This window comes from Medicago sativa, chromosome 8 (genome assembly GCF_051527215.1).
Source record: "Medicago sativa cultivar Bolivia chromosome 8, Bolivia_mono, whole genome shotgun sequence".
Classification (NCBI taxonomy): domain Eukaryota; kingdom Viridiplantae; phylum Streptophyta; class Magnoliopsida; order Fabales; family Fabaceae; genus Medicago; species Medicago sativa.
Genome location: NC_140756.1, coordinates 8,291,038 through 8,310,290, shown reverse-complemented (window position 1 = coordinate 8,310,290; position 19,253 = coordinate 8,291,038). Strand labels below are relative to the sequence as shown.

At 33.6% G+C, this 19,253-nt stretch overlaps 2 protein-coding genes and 1 pseudogene across 3 annotated transcripts; all 3 read left to right on the top strand.

The window, feature by feature from the left end:
- Window positions 1-1,002: 1,002 nt before the first annotated feature.
- Window positions 1,003-2,518, top strand: LOC146896665 (uncharacterized; annotated as a pseudogene). Its single transcript, XR_015023303.1, has 2 exons — window positions 1,003-2,312; window positions 2,388-2,518. The product of XR_015023303.1 is annotated as an uncharacterized LOC146896665 (transcript).
- Window positions 2,519-4,838: 2,320 nt separating this feature from the next.
- Window positions 4,839-10,937, top strand: LOC146896664 (disease resistance protein RPV1-like). Its single transcript, XM_085737388.1, has 5 exons — window positions 4,839-5,466; window positions 6,702-7,803; window positions 8,065-8,340; window positions 8,454-9,218; window positions 10,026-10,937. The coding sequence occupies exons 1-5, from the start codon at window positions 4,964-4,966 to the stop codon at window positions 10,653-10,655; spliced, it is 3,276 nt and encodes a 1,091-aa protein (XP_085593514.1). The 5' UTR covers window positions 4,839-4,963; the 3' UTR covers window positions 10,656-10,937.
- A 3,245-nt stretch (window positions 10,938-14,182) lies between these two features.
- On the top strand, window positions 14,183-18,752 carry LOC146896663 (uncharacterized). The gene is made up of 4 exons (XM_085737390.1): window positions 14,183-15,203; window positions 15,578-15,853; window positions 15,969-16,736; window positions 17,661-18,752. The coding sequence occupies exons 1-4, from the start codon at window positions 14,652-14,654 to the stop codon at window positions 18,123-18,125; spliced, it is 2,061 nt and encodes a 686-aa protein (XP_085593516.1). The 5' UTR covers window positions 14,183-14,651; the 3' UTR covers window positions 18,126-18,752.
- Window positions 18,753-19,253: the final 501 nt, after the last annotated feature.

The window sequence follows — 19,253 nt, the reverse complement described above, 5'->3', positions numbered from 1 at the left end:
ATGTCATCTTTTTTCAAGACACACATGGGGTCCCTCTATTATTAGTTCCTCCCTCCACCAGAAGTCATTTAACATTTTTTAATATCGTTCATTATAGGTAGGAATAACATATATGCTCATGATATACAATGGCATAAATTGAAGGACGGATTTAATCATCACTTCCTTCCTTGCTTTGGATAACGCTTAACCTTTCTAGGAGTTCATCTTATTTCATATACATTCTTTTATCTATGCATACTCACCCCGGTCTCAAATGTAAACAATTTTTCACTTTTAGATTCATTCAATAAATGATGTATGTGGTTCAAGTTACCTACATTTAAGATCGAATGGAGTATAGTTTTTTTTTTTTTTCCTTCCATGAACATCAAATCTATATCTAAATATGTGATTGTACTTAACACATGTTAGACTTCCAATATTCTAGACAAATCTTCTTGCACAAGAAAGCTAATATTACATAAAACATCCAATTTGGTGAAGTTGATTTCTTGATCAAAAGCTTCTTCATAGGTCCGTAAATCCAGCAACATATTGTTCACCTCAATAACATTTGCCCTGCAAAAATAAAATATAACAATTTCACATTTTAGATTAATTTTTTAAAATCGAACTAAACCGCATACATATATCTAAATATGCATTTATATTTTTATTAGTATGATACTTTATATTAATCTATTATTTCTTGGTTTTTAATTATTTATATTTTTATTTCTTCAAAAAAAATTATTTATATTTTTATTAGTATAATACGTTATATTAATAATTAATCTATTGTTTCTTGATTTTTAATTTTTCAATATATACTCTTTTTTAATTTAATTTAATCTACTTTTTTAATCATATTTTTATATCAGTTGAACTTTTTTATTATCGAAGTCGATCTAAACTGCACCACAAATTAGGTCAAAGGCAAGGCAATAATTTCCATTCAGTTTATGATTTATTCACAAACCTTTGATTGGAGAAAAGACAAGTCTCTTCGTCACAATAACGATTTGGGAATGTGAAATCCCCCTTTTCCATCCTTAGCGCGCTTATTCATTCGAACTTCGAAGAAACTTGTCTGTCATCAACCTTTTTCGTTGCAATTACTGCATCTCGTTCCAAATTTTTAACCTGATTACAGCATTCACTCATGCTTCGATTTCTTTCAAATGGGTTAAAAAAATTCACCATTTTACATTCACCCAAGCAATTATAAAAGATTTCCCAGTTTTTATGCCTGCCACCTATTCGACGAAAGTCCCAGCTCAAAATGAGGTTGAAATGCAAAATGTTGAAGACAAATGGAAGGATGCTACTGAAGTTTTGAGTAAATGGGGTTGTGGTGATGACGATTTGGCAAGAATATTCACTCGTTGCCCGTCTTTGCGCAATGCGGATCCTTCTCAGGTTCAGTCGAAACTTCGCTTGCTTAGTGATTTGGGTTTAGGCTCAGCTGAGCTTGTAAAGATTATCAATTGTAGGCCTCGATTTTTCAGGACTCGACTTAACCATAATTTCGACGAGAGGCTTGACTCTCTTATGTCATTGTTTGAGTCAAAGGAAATGCTTCATAAGGCCATTGCAAGAAACCCTTCATTGCTGTGTGAAAATAATTATGACATTGAACGTATTGTTAAACAATATGAAGAGTTAGGTATACCGAAAAGGGACTTGGTTCAAATGATGATTTTGCGGCCGACGGTTATTTCAAGAACTTCCTTTGACGATGAGAAGATGGAATATATAAGTAGGACTGGGCTTTCCAAGGATTCAAAATTGTACAAATATGTGGTGACATTAATAGGCATCTCTCGCGTGGAAACAATTCGCGAAAAGGTGTTGAATTTTACAAAGTATGGTTTGTCGGATGATGAGATATTCGGTCTTTTTGGGAAGTCTCCTAATATTTTGACATTGTCAACTGATAAGGTTCAAAGGAACATGACTTTCATTTTAGGCACAATGAAGCTTGAAGCTAACATAATCTTTACGTACCCATATCTGTTGTTTTCAAATATGGAGACTGTTTTGAAGCCAAGAGTGCTTCTAGCAATGAAGGTACAGAATATGGTTCCTAATATGAAAACACCCTCAATACTTAGAGCATTGAGGATGTCCGAGGAGAGGTTTTTCAATACGTTTGTCAGATGCCATGATAAGGAAATTGCTGATGAGTTAATGGAATTTTATAAAAGGACAAAACAGGTTAAGAGATTAGCAGTTTCATCAAGGAATTGGACTACTAGAGGATTCCCTTTCTGAACTACTTTTATATTCTTTGAAATAATTTAAGAGCTGAATTTGATTTCTATTTTGTGGTAATTATTTTTCTGACCCTTGGTGTTAGTTTCTTCTCTGCTTATCTAATTCTTAATGAAGACTTTTCTTATTAGTTTTATGTTACACGTGTGCTGCTAAGTTTTGAAGTGAGGAAATAATGTAGGATTGAGATGTTTGTTCTTCATACATAGCCCTCTCTTTACACCATTGAAGTTCTGGGATTAGTCCTTTAGGTACAGAGATGAAAATAAATACTTAGAATATTTATTTAATTTTTTTTATAATTTATATTGATACCATGATATGGATGTAATGTTGGTTGGTATTACAAATGACAATGAACTAATCCTTATTTATGGTTATGTTAGACTCATATCCCAAATTAAATTAGGAAGCAAATTGTGATATATAAATAACTATGAAATCGAATTGTGAAAGTTTAGGTGACTTTTGATAATTCAATGGGGTTGGCTTAGATGAAGCATTTTAGGCATGACAGTGAGAACTGAGAACAGTATGTACAAATATACTCTTTGGTGATAGGTTCCTGGCTTGATCTTTTGTTAAAAGAATACTCTCAGAGAAGTTAAATTCTTGTTGTTCTGTTGGTCTCGAACATGATTTTGTCTGTTGGATGAAACATGATTTGTCTTGTTGTTGCCTCCTGGAGATACATCATTCATGTGGATTTTTTTTGGTGGTGGCCGGGATTTGAGCCGGACCTTGCATATATTATGCGTTATTCATACCAATGAAAGCTCATCTGGACATTCATGTGGATTTTATCCAAAAAAGAGAGAACTTAATACTCTAACATGATTTATGACAGTATAATGATGCGGTGATATATTTTCCAGACAATTATAGCATTCATAATTAAATTAAATTTCAGTACATGTAAGCAAAATGCGTTTTTAGTTACATTACGATTTATGATCAAGCCCAAAGTGGTCTTACAGAAATGAGTGTGTTAGGAGTTGGGAAAGTACACATGTAAATGCAAAATCCATCTACTGTCTTTCTGTACTTGACAACGATGTCACAGTAAAAACATTTGTCTTTTCTCAGTTTGCTGTTATCTATGAGATTGTTTTCTCCTTTCTAAACACATCTACTATTAGCAAAGTTGACTCCTGTTAGTTGACTTTTTCTCTGTTCTCTGTTTTTTTTTTTGGTCTAGTCTGTTCTCTGTTTTATTTCCTATTTTGTAACTTTTTTTTTATGGACCACATTACTCTTTTTAGTAACCACAATTTTTTCAATAATTTACTTTTGATAAAATAGATTTATGATTTTCGTTGGTCAAATTATCTTAGAATACGACCCTTGTTAAAAAGTAGTCACCATAGGAATTGGTTAGATGCATTCAAAGATATGCTCAATTAGGCACATTCAATGTTTCGGAACCATATGATTAAGATCGAATGACTTTGATTGTAAGGCAGTTTTTAAACTTTATTTAATATAAAATTTAGAGGTTTTATTACGAACCGTCTAATCTTAATTGGACGGCCTCAAATTCCGGTGGCTTAATTTGATATTTGAGTATTTAAAGAACTCTCTATTTAACCGTTACATTTTTTAACCACATAAAAATTATTACGGGCGACTCCATTTTCTTCATCATCGATTCATTTTTTTCTTAATAGGAAAACTTGATAGTGGACATGACACCGACTTTACAATACACATCAAGTTAAGAACCAATTTGGTTAAATAGTCATTTTGGTTCCAAAAGTATGATGCTTCCATTATAGTCATGTTTTGAAATTATAAACACATTTTCAAATCACCTATTTTGTCGGTAATTTTATAAACTAAATTAACCAACAAAAAACCAATGTGGGTTGGACCAAGCGAATAGACTAGACTCCTTAAAATATGATGAACCGATATTCAAATTTTGACTTATAGAGGTATTCACATGTAATGTCCAACACACCTCAAATATAATTACCTCAACACATTTGAACGTTACATAAGCTAAATTGACCAACTCAATACATTTGAAGATTACACAAACTAACTAACTCAAAACACATGAGAATCAAAATGACAAATTTAGATATATGCTTATAATTTCGATTCGTAGCGACAATGTCTTATACCGTTGAAATGACTGTTTACTCAACCATCAATTTTAAATGTAACATACAAATTGAACATATTCAATCAAATGTTTCTTCAATACTATACCTTTAACTTTAGATAATAAAAAGTCACACACACACACACATATATATATATATATATATATATATATATATATATATATATATATATATTTGATGCATGTTTAAATATGTAATACTCCCTCCGGTCTTATTTATAGGAAAAAGTTGATTTTTAGATTCATTGAATAATTAATGTATTTGGTATAAAATATAGACCAAATACATCATTTATGATGAATTAAAAAAGTCAAATGTTCTTTATAAGTAGGACGGAGGAATCTTATCTTCTCCGTAGTGTGTGTGAGATGTCTCGTCTGTTTTAATTTAAAACTAAATAAATTTAAAAAATAAGTGTTTCTATAAAATGATTGAGAGCATTGATCTTTGTTCAATGACCCTCACCTTCTTCACACACACCACATATCTTTCTTTGTTAATACAGTTTTGCTCAGTCTTCTTGCAAGCGTTGACTCCATCAAAACTCATCCTCCAACAAAATCAAAACTCAAATAACAATGTATTCATCTTCATCATCATCCTCCATAAATCCACAATATCTCCATGACGTATTCATCAACTTCAGAGGCGAAGACGTTCGTCGCACCTTCATCTCTCATCTCTACGCAGTCCTCACAAACGCCGGAATCAACACATTCCTCGACAACGAAAAGCTCGAAAAAGGCGAAGAAATTGGACACGAACTTCTCCAAGCAATTTCAGTCTCACACATATCCATAATCGTTTTCTCTAAAAACTACACTGAATCGAGTTGGTGTTTAAACGAATTGGAGAAAATCATGGAATGTCGTAGACTTAACGGTCAAGTTGTTTTGCCTGTGTTTTATGATGTTGATCCTTCTGTTGTACGGCATCAGAAAGGTGATTTTGGTAAAGCGTTGGAAGTTGCCGCGAAAAGTAGGTATATTATTGAGGAAGTTATGGTGAAGGAATTGGGTAAATGGAGAAAAGTGTTGACGGAAGCTTCCAATTTGTCTGGTTGGGATGGAAGCGCTTTCAGGTAGCTTAATCAATGATCTTCTTATAGTTTGTTGAGCAAAGAGAAAAGTACTGATATGTTACTTCAAAATCTCAAATGTTTGTGTAATTAGGCTTGGCTTGGTAAAAATTAGTCGATAGCTGGTAGATGATGAACTTATGAACTTATTTGTGATAAGCTAATAGATTGAACATGCAGTGTTTGGTAAAAATTAGTGGATTTATAACATAACAGATTGAATTTGTAGTGTTTGGTAAAAATTTGCGGATATACGATAGACTAGGCGATAGCGGATAACGAATAGACTAGCTGACGTGGATGAACTTATAACGGATAAACTAACAAATTGGATTTGTAATGTTCGGTAAAATTAGTTGTTGAACTAGCCGATAAATATGAAATTACATTAAATGATGTTTTTAATTAATATTTGGTTATTTTCAATTAATATAGTAAGCGTAAATTTGAGGGAAAATTTTGATAAATTATAAGCTATAAGCTCAAATTCTACTTGAAGTAGCTTATTAGAAAATGCTATGAGCTAGTAGGAAAAACCTATAAGCTTGTGAGAAAAAAATGTTACCAAACAGATCTATTTTAGTTATATGAGTTTATAAGCTATCTGTTATAAGCTCGAAAGTTGGTCTTGCCAAAGTGTCTTAGTGTTATTTTAGTCATGTTGGGTAGTTTTTTGACCAACATTTGAGATTTGAAGGGGGCTTTGTTACATTGTAAAAGAGACTTGTAGTATCTAGATAAAAAATTGTACCGACTTGTAAGTGGCTTAATTACTAATAGTCGATTGTGAAATTTTGCAGTGGCTTTGTTATATTTTCATAATATACTTACTTGTAGTATCTAGATAAGAATTTGTTTGCCATGTATGAAATCTTATTATACTGTACTGATTTTTCTGTGATCTACGTGTTTGAAAATTTTGAGATGTCCATATATTTGGAGAGGTTTTGTTGAAATTTTGGTTGAACTCTTTTAAAAGTTACATAGGTTTAATAATTTAATGTTAGATTTCTTACTTGATTAGTAACTGGCCTTAGCTAAGACTTCACATACGCGAGTGATTTGTGCGTCATTCACGATCCAAAGCCGGGTTGTGACAAAGTTGGCGAATTTTTCTCAAGGGCCAATTTGTTTATTTGATGTAGTTTTTATGTGTTTATTTATACTTTGAGCCTAATACTATATAGTCTTTGGTTATTTATGCTCATTATGTCTGTTTTATAATTACTATATTGTAGGAGCGACCGTGAATTAGTGAAGAAAATTGTTGAGGCCATTTTGCCAAAACTAGACAACACAACCTTGTCTATAACTGAATTTCCAGTTGGATTAGAATCCCATGTCAAGCAAGTGGTTGGGTTGATTGAGAAACATTCGGGCGATGTTTGTATGGTAGGGATCTGGGGCATGGGAGGATCAGGTAAAACAACTGTAGCCAAAGCCATCTACAATGAAATTCATCGTAGATTTGATTGTACTAGTTTCATTGAAAACATTAGAGAAGTTTGTGAAAAGGATACTAAAGGGCATATACATTTACAACAGCAACTTCTTTCAGATGTCCTCAAAACAAAGGAGAAGATACATAGTATTGCGTTGGGGACAGCTAGGATCCAGAGAGTGCTTACTGGAAAGAAAGCACTCGTGATACTTGATGATGTGACTGATTTTCAGCAAATAAAAGCCCTATGTGGAAATCATAAATGTTTTGGTGCTGGAAGTGTGTTAATTGTTACAACCAGAGATGTACACATACTTAAGCTACTCAATGTTGACTCTGTCTATAAAATGGAGGAAATGCAGAAAAACGAGTCCCTTGAACTATTCTCTTGGCATGCTTTTAGAAAAGCTAGTCCTAGAGGAGGCTTTAGTGAGCTCTCTAGAAACGTGGCTGCTTATTGTGGAGGGTTACCACTGGCTCTTGAAGTCCTTGGATCCTACTTATTTGAGAGGACAAAACAAGAATGGATAAGCGTACTATCAAAGTTAGAGAGAATTCCCAATGATCAAGTGCACGAGAAGCTGAGAATAAGCTATGATGGTTTAAAGGATGATATGGTAAAGGATATATTTCTTGACATATGTTGTTTCTTTATTGGTAAGGACAGGGCCTATGTTACAGAGATACTAAATGGCTGTGGACTTTATGCTGATATTGGAATAGCGGTCCTCATAGACCGAAGCCTCCTAAAAGTTGAGAAGAATAATAAGCTTGGAATGCACGATTTAATAAGAGACATGGGAAGAGAAATTGTCCGTGAAAGTTCAGCAAGGGAACCTGGGAAGCGTAGTCGATTGTGGTTTCACGAGGATGTACATGATGTTTTGACAAAAAATACTGTAAGAACTTTCTCCGTATTCAATTTCAAACTTTTGATTATCCTCCATAATCTTATCAACATCATAAAATTCTGTTTGTTTCTGTTTTTGTTCTTCATAATATTTTGGCCAAAAATTGTGGGATTCATAATCCTGGTGTTTTTTCCTTATGATATTCATTACAAGTGTGCTTGGGTTCTGCTGTTTTATGCATCACTTTCTAGCGAGCAAACTAAAAGCGTTTCCCGTTACTTTCCTCAGGCTTTTTTACTTCACATGCAGGGAACAGAAACTATTGAGGCACTGATTTTTAACTTGCAAAGAACAGGCAGAGGTAGCTTTAGTACTAATACTTTCCAAGACATGAAGAAACTTAGACTTTTACAACTTGATCGTGTTGACCTCACTGGAGACTTTGGCTATCTTTCCAAACAACTGAGATGGGTCAGTTGGCAACGATCTACCTTCAACTTTGTACCCAATGACTTTGATCAGGAAAATCTCGTTGCTTTTGAATTAAAATATAGCAATGTTAAACAAGTTTGGAAGGAAACCAAGGTATAATAGCATTTTCTTTTCAAACTTAGGTCGATCAGAATAGCATATGTTGCCACCTCTTCGTTCCCCACTTTCCTCTCTAACTTTTCCTTTAAACAATTATTTTCTTGCAGTTGTTGCATAAGCTAAAAATTCTCAATCTCAGTCATTCCAAGCACTTGAAAAGAACCCCTGACTTTTCAAAATTACCGAATCTAGAAAAACTCATTATGAAGGATTGTCAAAGTTTATCCGACATACACCCGTCCATTGGAGATCTCAAGAATCTTCTTCTCATAAATTTGAAGGATTGTGCTAGTCTTGTCAATCTCCCAAGAGAGTTCTATCGATTGAGATCAGTGAAAACTCTCATCCTTTCTGGTTGTTCAAAGATTGTCAAATTGGAAGAAGATATAGTGCAAATGAAATCCTTGACAACTCTAATTGCAGCAAATACTGGTGTCAAACAAGTGCCTTTTTCGATTGTTAGATCAAAGAACATCGGCTATATATCCCTATGTGGATATGTAGGATTATCACGTGATGTTTTTCCTTCTATCATTTGGTCTTGGATGTCACCAACAATGAACTCCTTAGCACGTATTCCCCCTGTTGGTGGAATTTCAATGTCTCTTGTTTCCTTGGATATTGATAGTAATAATCTGGGTTTGGTCTATCAATCACCAATACTTAGCAGCTGTTCAAAACTTAGATGTGTTTCGGTACAATGTCACTCAGAGATTCAACTGAAACAAGAATTGAAAGTATTTCTTAATGATCTTACAGAGTTGGAAATATCACAAGCTTCACAAATCTCAGATCTTTCCTTGCAATCTCTTTTGATTGGAATGGGAAGTTACCACATAGTCAACGAGACTCTTGGCAAGAGCTTATCGCAGGTTCTTTATCCATCCTTCCACCTTTACTTCCCTTATTTTTATTAAGACATGCTGGAATGTTTTTCCATTTATATTTGTTTCCAGAAAGGTAGAAATTTATTCAAGTATATCTATACGATAAACTAATATAAATGCTAGGGTCTGTGTAACATAGAAGCAAAATAATTTATAGTTAATTGCATCCTTTTTTCTTTTGTCGATTCTATAGTTATATACTAAAAGTTCAAAATACTCTTGTTTCACAACCACAGCCGTGGTTCAAAATGAATTCCATTTATTTTTAAAGGACAAGACAACAAACTAGGAAAAATGGAAGCCCAATGCTTTTAAAAAATAATTATGAACTAGAATACGATAAAAATTGGAAGATTGTTTGCAGTTGTGGCATTGAGACTCAAAGCAGCTTGAGAATATGATAGATTATTGATGAGTGAATTGGAGTGACCCAATGCAAATACGACAAATGTCTGGAGATTCAAATGCAACAAACGAATCAAATGGCAAGTAAAAGATGAGAAGGAGTGTTTAATAATAAGATGAGAAAATCACCATTAGCATATTATAATTAAACATGTGCTTAGCACTTCAGTTTTACAAAATAGTTTTTCAGCTGTTATAAATGCTGAAATCTGTTCTAACATTTGACTTTTGACGGGTGTGTTATAAAACTATTGCATGTTTTCTGTAAATGAGTATCCTTGAATGTTTTTTTTCTTTGCAGCGCCTTATTTTGACACTATAAGTGGCACAAAATGTCCATTTACATGCATAATTACATAAATAATTAAGCATATGTTCTTGATACAGGGATTGGCAACTAATGATTCTCGTGCTTCGTTCCTTCCGGGTAACAATTATCCTTCTTGGTTAGCCTATACATGTGAGGGACCTTCAGTATATTTTCAAGTGCCCAAGGATAGTAATTGTGGAATGAAGGGAATAACTTTATGTGTTCTTTATTCATCTACACTTAAAAACATGGCAACTGAATGTCTCACTAGTGTCTTGATCATTAATTACACAAAATTCACTATTCATATATACAAGAGAGACACAGTAATGTCCTTTAACGATGAAGATTGGGAAAGTGTAGTATCAAATTTAGGAGTTGGTGACAATGTGGAGATTTTTGTAGCTTTTGGGCATGGATTGACTGCCAAGGAGACCGCTGTCTATCTAATATATGATCAGTCAACTGCAATGGAAACTGAGTCATCAATTACTGTGGAAGTTGAACCAATACCTGAAGCGCAGGTGCAACAATCACCTGATGTGGAAATGGAACTATCACCTGGAGTGGAAGCACAATCATCATCTGAAGTGGAAACGGAATCACCACTTGCTGTCAAGAGCAAGCCAAAACCAAACCCAAATGATAAAATCTTTGTAAGACTTGCAAAGAGAGTGGGAGGATGTTTGTGCTTGAACCAGAATTGAGATCTCGGATAGGGCATGCCTTTGTCCTAATACGGGATTCCCTTGTATGTGTTTTGTAATATTTTTCTAGGCGGATGGACAGACAGTGCTTATGCTTTATATACAGAGATGAGATCAATGTGTTGTTTGTTTCAAAACATGTACTTATTTAAACTTTAGAAGAGTTTTGTTGCAAATATGTTAGGATCTTTATAGTTTTTCTTTATGCATATAATATCATGTAAATTGAGATAATATCTCATTCATTTGTTATTTATTGTCCTAAAACACACAGTTTCACAATATTATGTCTCTGTTTTCTCTCATTCAACAAGTTCCATTTCTGACTATTGATGCTATAAAAATGTTATGACAACATTTGGTGGAAATGAAATAAATATATTCTAACTTTGAGCACTAGTTTGGAGTAGCTCCTCTTTTGGTTTTTGATAATTATTGAAATTGTATAGTTATGTACAAAAGAAGGCCAAATGTTTTTTAATTTATTTTAGATAAAACAAAATCATTTATATATTTATTTGGTCAAATTATCTTTTAGAATATGACCCTGGTCCAAAATTAAATTACACAGGGATAAATGTATGCATTCTATATAATTAAGATTTAAAAACTTACAATGTCAGAATTGCACCTAACAAGTTTAGACAATAGGTGATGGTGTGTGATTTGTTTGCTCAACACAATTCAGGAGTTCTGAAACACTTTTATAGAAGCACACCTTACTTTTTATTTATAACCATTATAACATTGCACCATAATACAAAATTCATAACACAAAAATAAAATATATCTATCCCCAACAAGAGGTATACCCAAGAAGAGTCCCTGTCCTTCCCTTCCCATACAGGTTACTTAGCTATAAATTATTGATGTTATAATACTCTCTCACACACACAACATTATTTTAGATATATAGATATATCAATAACACACACAAGCTAGCCATGGCTACAATATCCTCTGATCATGGAAGATCACTTTCTGGTTGAGGAGTCTCATTGCTATTAGGTGCGATATTGCTACTTGTTGTATCATTAGAAGGACATAATTTACGATACACAGGCCAAAGGAAAGGATCAACCAAACACATATTATAGAAAATCAAACAATCTATACACGGCCCAAACTTTTGAGATTTGTAAATACCATCATTTTTCTTCTGTTGATTACCTCTTGCTACACCTTCAGCATTATAACCATTCATAAATGTTGCCACAACAAGGAGAAATAGAACAAGAGAAGCAGAGGTTTTTCCCATAATGTATGTATATATGAATGAGTAATTTTATTTTCTTGTTTTGCATGGAATGAAATTGGCTTCAAATCACTCTAATTTATAGAACTATTGATTTCCTCAAATGAAAAGTGAATGAATTAAATATGGGTCTGTGTGAGGATTACTTTTTTCCCAAAAAACTTTGGTATAGGTAAGTGAAAAGCATGTGGTGTGGACCATGGTGCGTTAAATATTATTAACGTGTGGTTTCTTTCTTTTATGATTGTGGTTTAAGGTTGACTAGTTAATTATTTGAACAACATTAAAGGAATAAATAGTACTATCAGTTAAGGACTCCACACTCATCATGCACATGACTACGTACTCATATTTTTGTGGGAACCATGGTGTTAAATATTAAGGTTGACCAATTGATTATTATAGAAGGAATGGAAAGAACTTAATTGTTAAGTAGTTAACAGATGTAACTTTAGGATAAGGGCTTTTGGGGCATTAGATATGCATTAGTCTTTGACAATAACTCATCCAACCCTCTAACAATGTGAAATCTTACGGAAGATAGCTTCCGATCGTATATTTTGACATTTTTGAGCATATAAAGGGATGGCCAATCATCTTAGTCTTCACTCGTCGTATAAACAAAGACCTGCTCCAACGTCCCACACCAAATTTTCCTTCGTGTTTTTAGATGGATTATTCTTTAATTTGAGAATGGTGGTGTAGTGGAGACGATTGTGGAACTAGTACATCGGGAACTCGTGTATCGTACAAAGAGAAATTCGTTGAAAAAATCCACATGTATATAATAATGACGTTCATGGTTGGCCCAAAGATAAAACGGTCCAAAATCTCGCTTTAGGCCTCCAAATATTGGCCTAAAATAGAGGTCTCACAAGTTACGCCTCTTTCTAATGCTACGATTTATGTTCGAAACTAGTGCACCCCACTTTTGCTCTAAGTAGCATTTTCGTTATCTAGCGTTGCTGTTTATAGCGAACAACACTATCACAAATTGATCGCGAAATTACGGCAACCATCGTATCTTTTCTTTGGTGGAATACATGAGCCACACTGGATAGAAATATGGGGCTTAATTGCAAGTCAGTTGCAAATCATGATATCATAGTGAGCTTATTTTTCACTCTAGGTAGCATTTTTTTGTTTTACTATATAATATTAGTTATGGATGCAGAGTTCAGAGGACAACGAAGAGAAGAAGCCACAGTTTGACTACGAGGATTTGAGGGTAAGTGATGACATTTAAAGGGGTGAAATAAAGGTCTTTTCAACACAAGACTTTAGTGGGAGGATTTAGATAGTTACAAGCAAATGAAAATGATATGTGAGACAAATGACATGTGACATTAGACGAATGACAAAAGAGACGTGAGAGAATGAAGATGTTTTAGACATAGGGTTAAAGAATCTTGGTGGTGGAACAAAAATGTTCAAAGCAAAATTAGAATTAAAAAAAGAATGTTTTAATAGATCGACCAAGATGTAAAAATGTAGAAACTCAATTTTTTAAGAGAGTTAAGAAAGAGACCAAGATGACGGTGAGCGAAAATTATATTAAAGGAGGGTTTAATATTCAACTCACTTGCACTGATCCATAATGTGAATGATGCCTCAGACTTCCCACGTGACCCAAAATTAGATATCCAACATACTCCTCCCATTAAACTAGATCAAAATAAAGTAATTATATTAAATTTCATTTTGATTGTTACGCAAGTCATTTTTGTTTTCTCCTTGAAAATAAATATTCTACTCTCCATTTTAAAATAAGTGCGTTTTAGCTAAAAAATTGTTTCAAAATGAATACCACTTTTAATTTTCAATGCAATAATAACTTTTTTTTTCAATTGTATCTTTCAATTAATAATATATATATATATTACTTTCAAAGTAATGTTTTTTCTTTAATTAAAAACAAACCAATAGTTGACTAGGATAATTTGGTAAAATAATATTATTTTTTTAAGGAACATATCTCTTTCTTTTAACTAATGTATTTCTTAATATGTGTGTAAAAACTTTAATCGACATCCATTTTAAAACTGAGAGAGTAGTAATTATTATAGCAAAAGGTAATTCTTTATGAAAAACAAATTTTATCCGGTAAAAAAGGCGAGGGAACTCTTCCATTTTAATTTCCTTATCTATATATACCCATGCAATATGTTAGCTAACCACACATTTTGTTTCTCAACCCCTTTGGCCAACGTGAGTCGTCGTGACCACATACATCAAGCGAGTATATAGTAAGAGGATATTTTGACAGTATCGCATCTCATTACTTTTACACTTCGTTCAGCATTTGTGCTTTGCCTTGTGTAATAATCATTGATTTGATTGAAATTCATCAAAACAATAATGTCTTCCTCCTCTGATCAACCACGGCCAAAGCTATCTACAATCAAATCTATCGTAGATTTCAGGGTAGAACAAGTTTCGTTGAAAGTATTAGAGAAGTTTGTGATAATAATAGTAAAGGGGTTATTCATTTACAACAACAACTTCTTTTAGATCTCCTGAAAATAAAGCAGAAGATTCATAGCATTGCATTCGGGATAACTAAGATCGAGACAAGACTAAGGGGGCAAAGGGTTTTCGTTGTACTCGATGATGTGACCAAGTCAGAGCAATTAAAAGCCCTGTGTGCAAATCCTAAGTTGTTTGGTCCAAGAAGTGTATTGATTATTACGACTCGAGATTTACACCTTCTCAATTCACTTAAAGTTGACCACGTCTTCACAATGTCAGAAATGGATGAAAACCAGTCCCTTGAACTTTTCAGTTCTCATGCTTTTCGACAACCAAGTCCTCGAGAAGAATTTTGCGAACTCTCTAGAAACGTTGTTGCTTATTGCGGAGGATTACCACTGGCTCTTGAAGTTCTTGGCTCTTACTTATTTGATAGGCCGAAACAAGAATGGAGAAGCGCAATATCAAAATTAGAAAAAATTCCCAACGATCAAGTGCAACAGAAACTTAGAATCAGCTATGATGGTTTAGAAGATTATACATTAAAGGATATATTTCTTGACATATGTTGTTTCTTCATTGGAAAGAACAGATCTGATGTTACAGAGATACTTAATGGCTGTGGACTTCATGCTGATATTGGAATAGCAGTCCTCATAGAGCGCAGCCTTGTAAAAGTTGAAAAGAATAACAAGCTTCGGATGCATGATTTGCTACGAGACATGGGAAGATCGATTGTTGCCGAAAGTTCACCAAAAGAGCCTGCAAAGCATAGTCGATTATGTTTTCGTGAAGATGTGCTGGATGTTTTGTCCAAAAAAACTGTAAGAACTTTTGACCATCCCTATAATTTTATCTAATATATTATTTCAATTTGCATTCTCATGTTCATTACAATTGTGCTTAGGCTGCTTTACCTCTGCAGTGATATCCTAACATAGTAACATGTATTACTTTCTAGCTATGAAGCTGCAACACAAACACGACATTTTAAATTAAGACGTTGAAAATTGTAATAAACTGAGAAAAAAGAAGTGATTGAGTATAATCACATGTGTATGTATATTGTCTGGCACCGTGTGTCGGTTGAAATACACGCCTTCAATATGAAGTGTCAGTGCTACCTAGCTTTCTAGCAAGCAAGGTAAATTAAAAACTTTTTCCCTTACTTTTCTCAGCTTTTTTACTTCACATGCAGGGAACAGATACTATTGAGGGATTGATTTTGAAGTTGCAAAGAACAGGCAGAATTAGATTTGGTACTAATTCTTTCAAGGGGATGCAAAAGCTGAGGCTTTTAAAACTTGATGGAGTTCACCTTATGGGAGATTACGGGTTAATTTCCAAACAACTGAGATGGGTTGATTGGCAACGATCTAACTTCAACATTATACCGAATGAATTTGATCTGGGAAATTTAGTTGTTTTTGAATTAAAATATAGCAATCTTAAACAAGTTTGGCAGGAGACCAAGGTATAACAACATTTTCTTTTGAAACTCAAAGGTTTATGACATTAAAATTTGTTGCCACCCTTACATTTGCCATTTTCTTTTGTTATTTTCCTTTTAAACAATCATTTTCTTGCAGCTGTTAGACAAGCTGAAAATTCTCAATCTCAGTCATTCTAAGTACTTGAAAATCTCCCCTGACTTTTCAAAATTACCGAATCTAGAAAAGCTCAGTATGAAGGACTGTCCAAGCTTGTCTGAGGTACACCAGTCTATTGGGGACCTCAAGAATCTCCTTTTGATAAATTTGAGGAACTGTACAAGTCTTGCCAATCTCCCAAGCGAGATCTATCGATTGAAATCAGTGAAAACTCTCATTATTTCTGGTTGTTCAAAGATTGACAAATTGGAAGAAGATATATTGCAAATGGAATCCTTGACAGCTCTAATTGCAGCAAATACTGGTATCAAACAAGTGCCCTATTCAATAGCAAGATCAAAAAGCATTGCATATATATCTCTATGTGGATATGAAGGATTATCATGTGATGTTTTTCCTTCTCTCATTTGGTCTTGGATGTCACCAACCAGAAATTCCCTATCCCGAATTTCTCCGTTTGCAGGCAATTCATTGTCTCTAGTTTCTTTGGATGTAGAGAGTAATTATCAATCACCAATGCTTACTGTCCTTTCAAAGCTTCGATGTGTTTGGTTTCAATGCCACTCAGAGAATCAACTTACTCAAGAATTAAGAAGATTTATTGATGATCTATGTGATGTAAATTTTACTGAGTTGGAAACAGCATCACATGGACACCAAAGCACAAATCTTTCCTTGAAATCAATTGTTATTGGAATGGGAAGTTCCCAAATAGTCATGGATACTCTTGACAAGAGCTTAGCACAGGTTTCTTCTCCATCCTTTTTCACCTTTACTGATATTTATTATTAGTTAAGAGAACATGGAATTGTTTTCTTTGTTCTATTTTTCATTAAATCATAGTATAAAATTTTCTGAAAGTAACAAGAAATTAATTTTGAGATAATTAAATCCTTTTCCCGTTTTCTACATATCTTTTTTCTCTTACTTTATCTCCGTTAGTTTTATTTGTTTAATGTCTATATTTAACACATAAAACGTCTTTTAAAAGGATAATTGAATAATTGTTGAATCTATACGAGTTAATGTCCTTCAGATGTCAAAATAATAAAATTATATTATTGTTGATGTGAATTATATGTTGGATCATCATATTACAGAATACAAAAGCATTAGTTCAACAGTTATTTTTAAAATATTTGTAGTATATATACCTACAATCTAACAAGCAAATAAAGCTACAGTCTTACAAGAATCAAAGAATCAAGTAACTAGATAATTATTTTTACAGATACCGAGCTTTAAAATCTTCAGTTTATGTTGTTTCTTTTCTCTCTACATTAGTAGGAATCCATAGCCGTAAGCTAAATGTTTCCATTATGTAACCCTTCATTAGAAAACAAAAGCTTCAAGTTGTTGCGTACTGCTAATGCTTTGAAGATTAAAGTAACTGACTTGAATAAAATGTCAGGTATTTTCTAAAATGTTGATAATAGGCCAGTAGATCAAGTTTACAAAAATCTTTTGCATAAAATGATAAGATCATAGTGCAGAGAGAGAACTTGTAGACAAACATGTATCTGTTACAGTTTTATTGTGAAAGCTTCCTTAATGGAAAGCCGAAAGGAACTATATTGTCTGGTTTCCTTGGATCAGTTTCCTTGTATACATTTGTCTGGTTAGAACACTATTTCATTTTCATAAATAACTTAGCATATGTTCATGATACAGGGTTTGGCAACCAATTCTAGTCATTCTTTCCTTCCGGGTGACAATTATCCTTCTTGGTTAGCCTATAAATGCGAAGGACCTTCTGTACTTTTCCAAGTGCCTGAGGATAGTGATTGTTGCATGAAGGGAATAGCTTTGTGTGTTATTTATTCGTCGACACCTCAAAACTTGACAATTGAATGTATCACTAGTGTCATAATCGTTAATTACACAAAACTGACTTTCCAGATTTACAAGCCTGAGACAATAATGTCCTTTAATGATGAAGATTGGCAATGTGTAGTGTCAAATTTGCGTATTGGTGACAATGTGGAGATTTTTGTAGCTATTGGGCATGGATTGACTGTTAAGGAGACGGCTGCCTATCTTGTATATGGTCAGCCAACTGCTGAGGAAATTGAACCAATACCTGAAGTGGAAGCGCAATCATCACCTGATGTGAAAAGGAGACGGCTGTCTATCTAGTATATGGCCTGTCAACTGCAATGGAAGTTTAGGCACGAATTACTGTGGAAGTTAAGCCGTTGCCGAAGGCCGAAGCCTTATGAAACCTTCACAAGACTTGTAAATAGAGTGGTAGAATGTTTATGTATGAATTAGAATAGACATTCCAACAATTTTTCGGTTGGGCGTACCTTTGTCCTATGTGTTTTCCAATATATACATAGAAGCGATTATGAATTATGTGGTCATTTCTCATTATTCTGGACCTCACGATTGCTTAACTAGACAAGATGTGTTGCTGTACAACTTTTATGAATATATTGGTGGATACATAGTACATTCAAACTGATCACTAGTTTGGAGTACCATCCTATATTGATATTGGGCAATATTCAAGTGAAAAGAGCAAATGGGATACTGTTCTGTAAATTTTATGGCTTCAGTTGTGAATCATGATTTTTTGTCTTGTGAGAGCCAACAATGGTGAATTTAGATATTTTGGATGGTACCTTAAATTTATATCAGTAAGTATACTGAATTAATGTCATGTCTGGAGAAGGATGCTGGCTTATAGTACCAGTTTACTGCAGTGTTATCTGTGTGAAGTGTATTATTTTATGAATATGATCCAAATGAATTTACGTAGAATCTCATTTGCTAATATTTTTAAGAACCAATAAAGGCATAGTTTTTCTTTTATCAACTAGTGTGCTAGATATTCGAAGTTGTAGTAACATACCGGAATTTAGAGCTCTTTTCTATAGTAAAAATAAAAATAGAGTAGTATATGACGAGTAAAAAAAGTGATTAGCGTTGCTTCACCAACTTTTGGAAAGAAAAAAAAAATATAGGAGCATTATACTTTAAAAAAAATGTAGCTCTTAAAACTAAAATAAATTAAGCGTAATGTAGCTCTTCACCAACTAATTGAATAAGTGATTTCACATATTTTGTGTTCTTTCATTTGTTTTTGTGATTTCGTCGTCTCTCAACAACTCTGTTTGTTTTGATTTCTCGTCTTTATGCGGTGTGTTTTTGATTTCCCGTCTTAGTGCGGTGTTTATTTGATTCGGAGTTGAAAGATTAGCTTTGAGCAAGTGCATATCCGATCAATGACAAATTGACAATGACTTTGGCGTCGTCAACGTT

Excerpts from the sequence above, each read along its gene's own strand:
- LOC146896664 (XM_085737388.1), top strand. The coding sequence starts at position 4,964 with ATGTATTCATCTTCATCATCATCCTCCATAAATCCACAATATCTCCAT. Across the intron at positions 5,467-6,701 it reads TGGGATGGAAGCGCTTTCAG|GAGCGACCGTGAATTAGTGA; the intron begins GTAGCTTAATCA and ends ACTATATTGTAG. Across the intron at positions 7,804-8,064 it reads ATGTTTTGACAAAAAATACT|GGAACAGAAACTATTGAGGC; the intron begins GTAAGAACTTTC and ends CTTCACATGCAG.
- LOC146896663 (XM_085737390.1), top strand. The coding sequence starts at position 14,652 with ATGTCAGAAATGGATGAAAACCAGTCCCTTGAACTTTTCAGTTCTCAT. Across the intron at positions 15,204-15,577 it reads ATGTTTTGTCCAAAAAAACT|GGAACAGATACTATTGAGGG; the intron begins GTAAGAACTTTT and ends CTTCACATGCAG. Across the intron at positions 15,854-15,968 it reads AAGTTTGGCAGGAGACCAAG|CTGTTAGACAAGCTGAAAAT; the intron begins GTATAACAACAT and ends ATTTTCTTGCAG.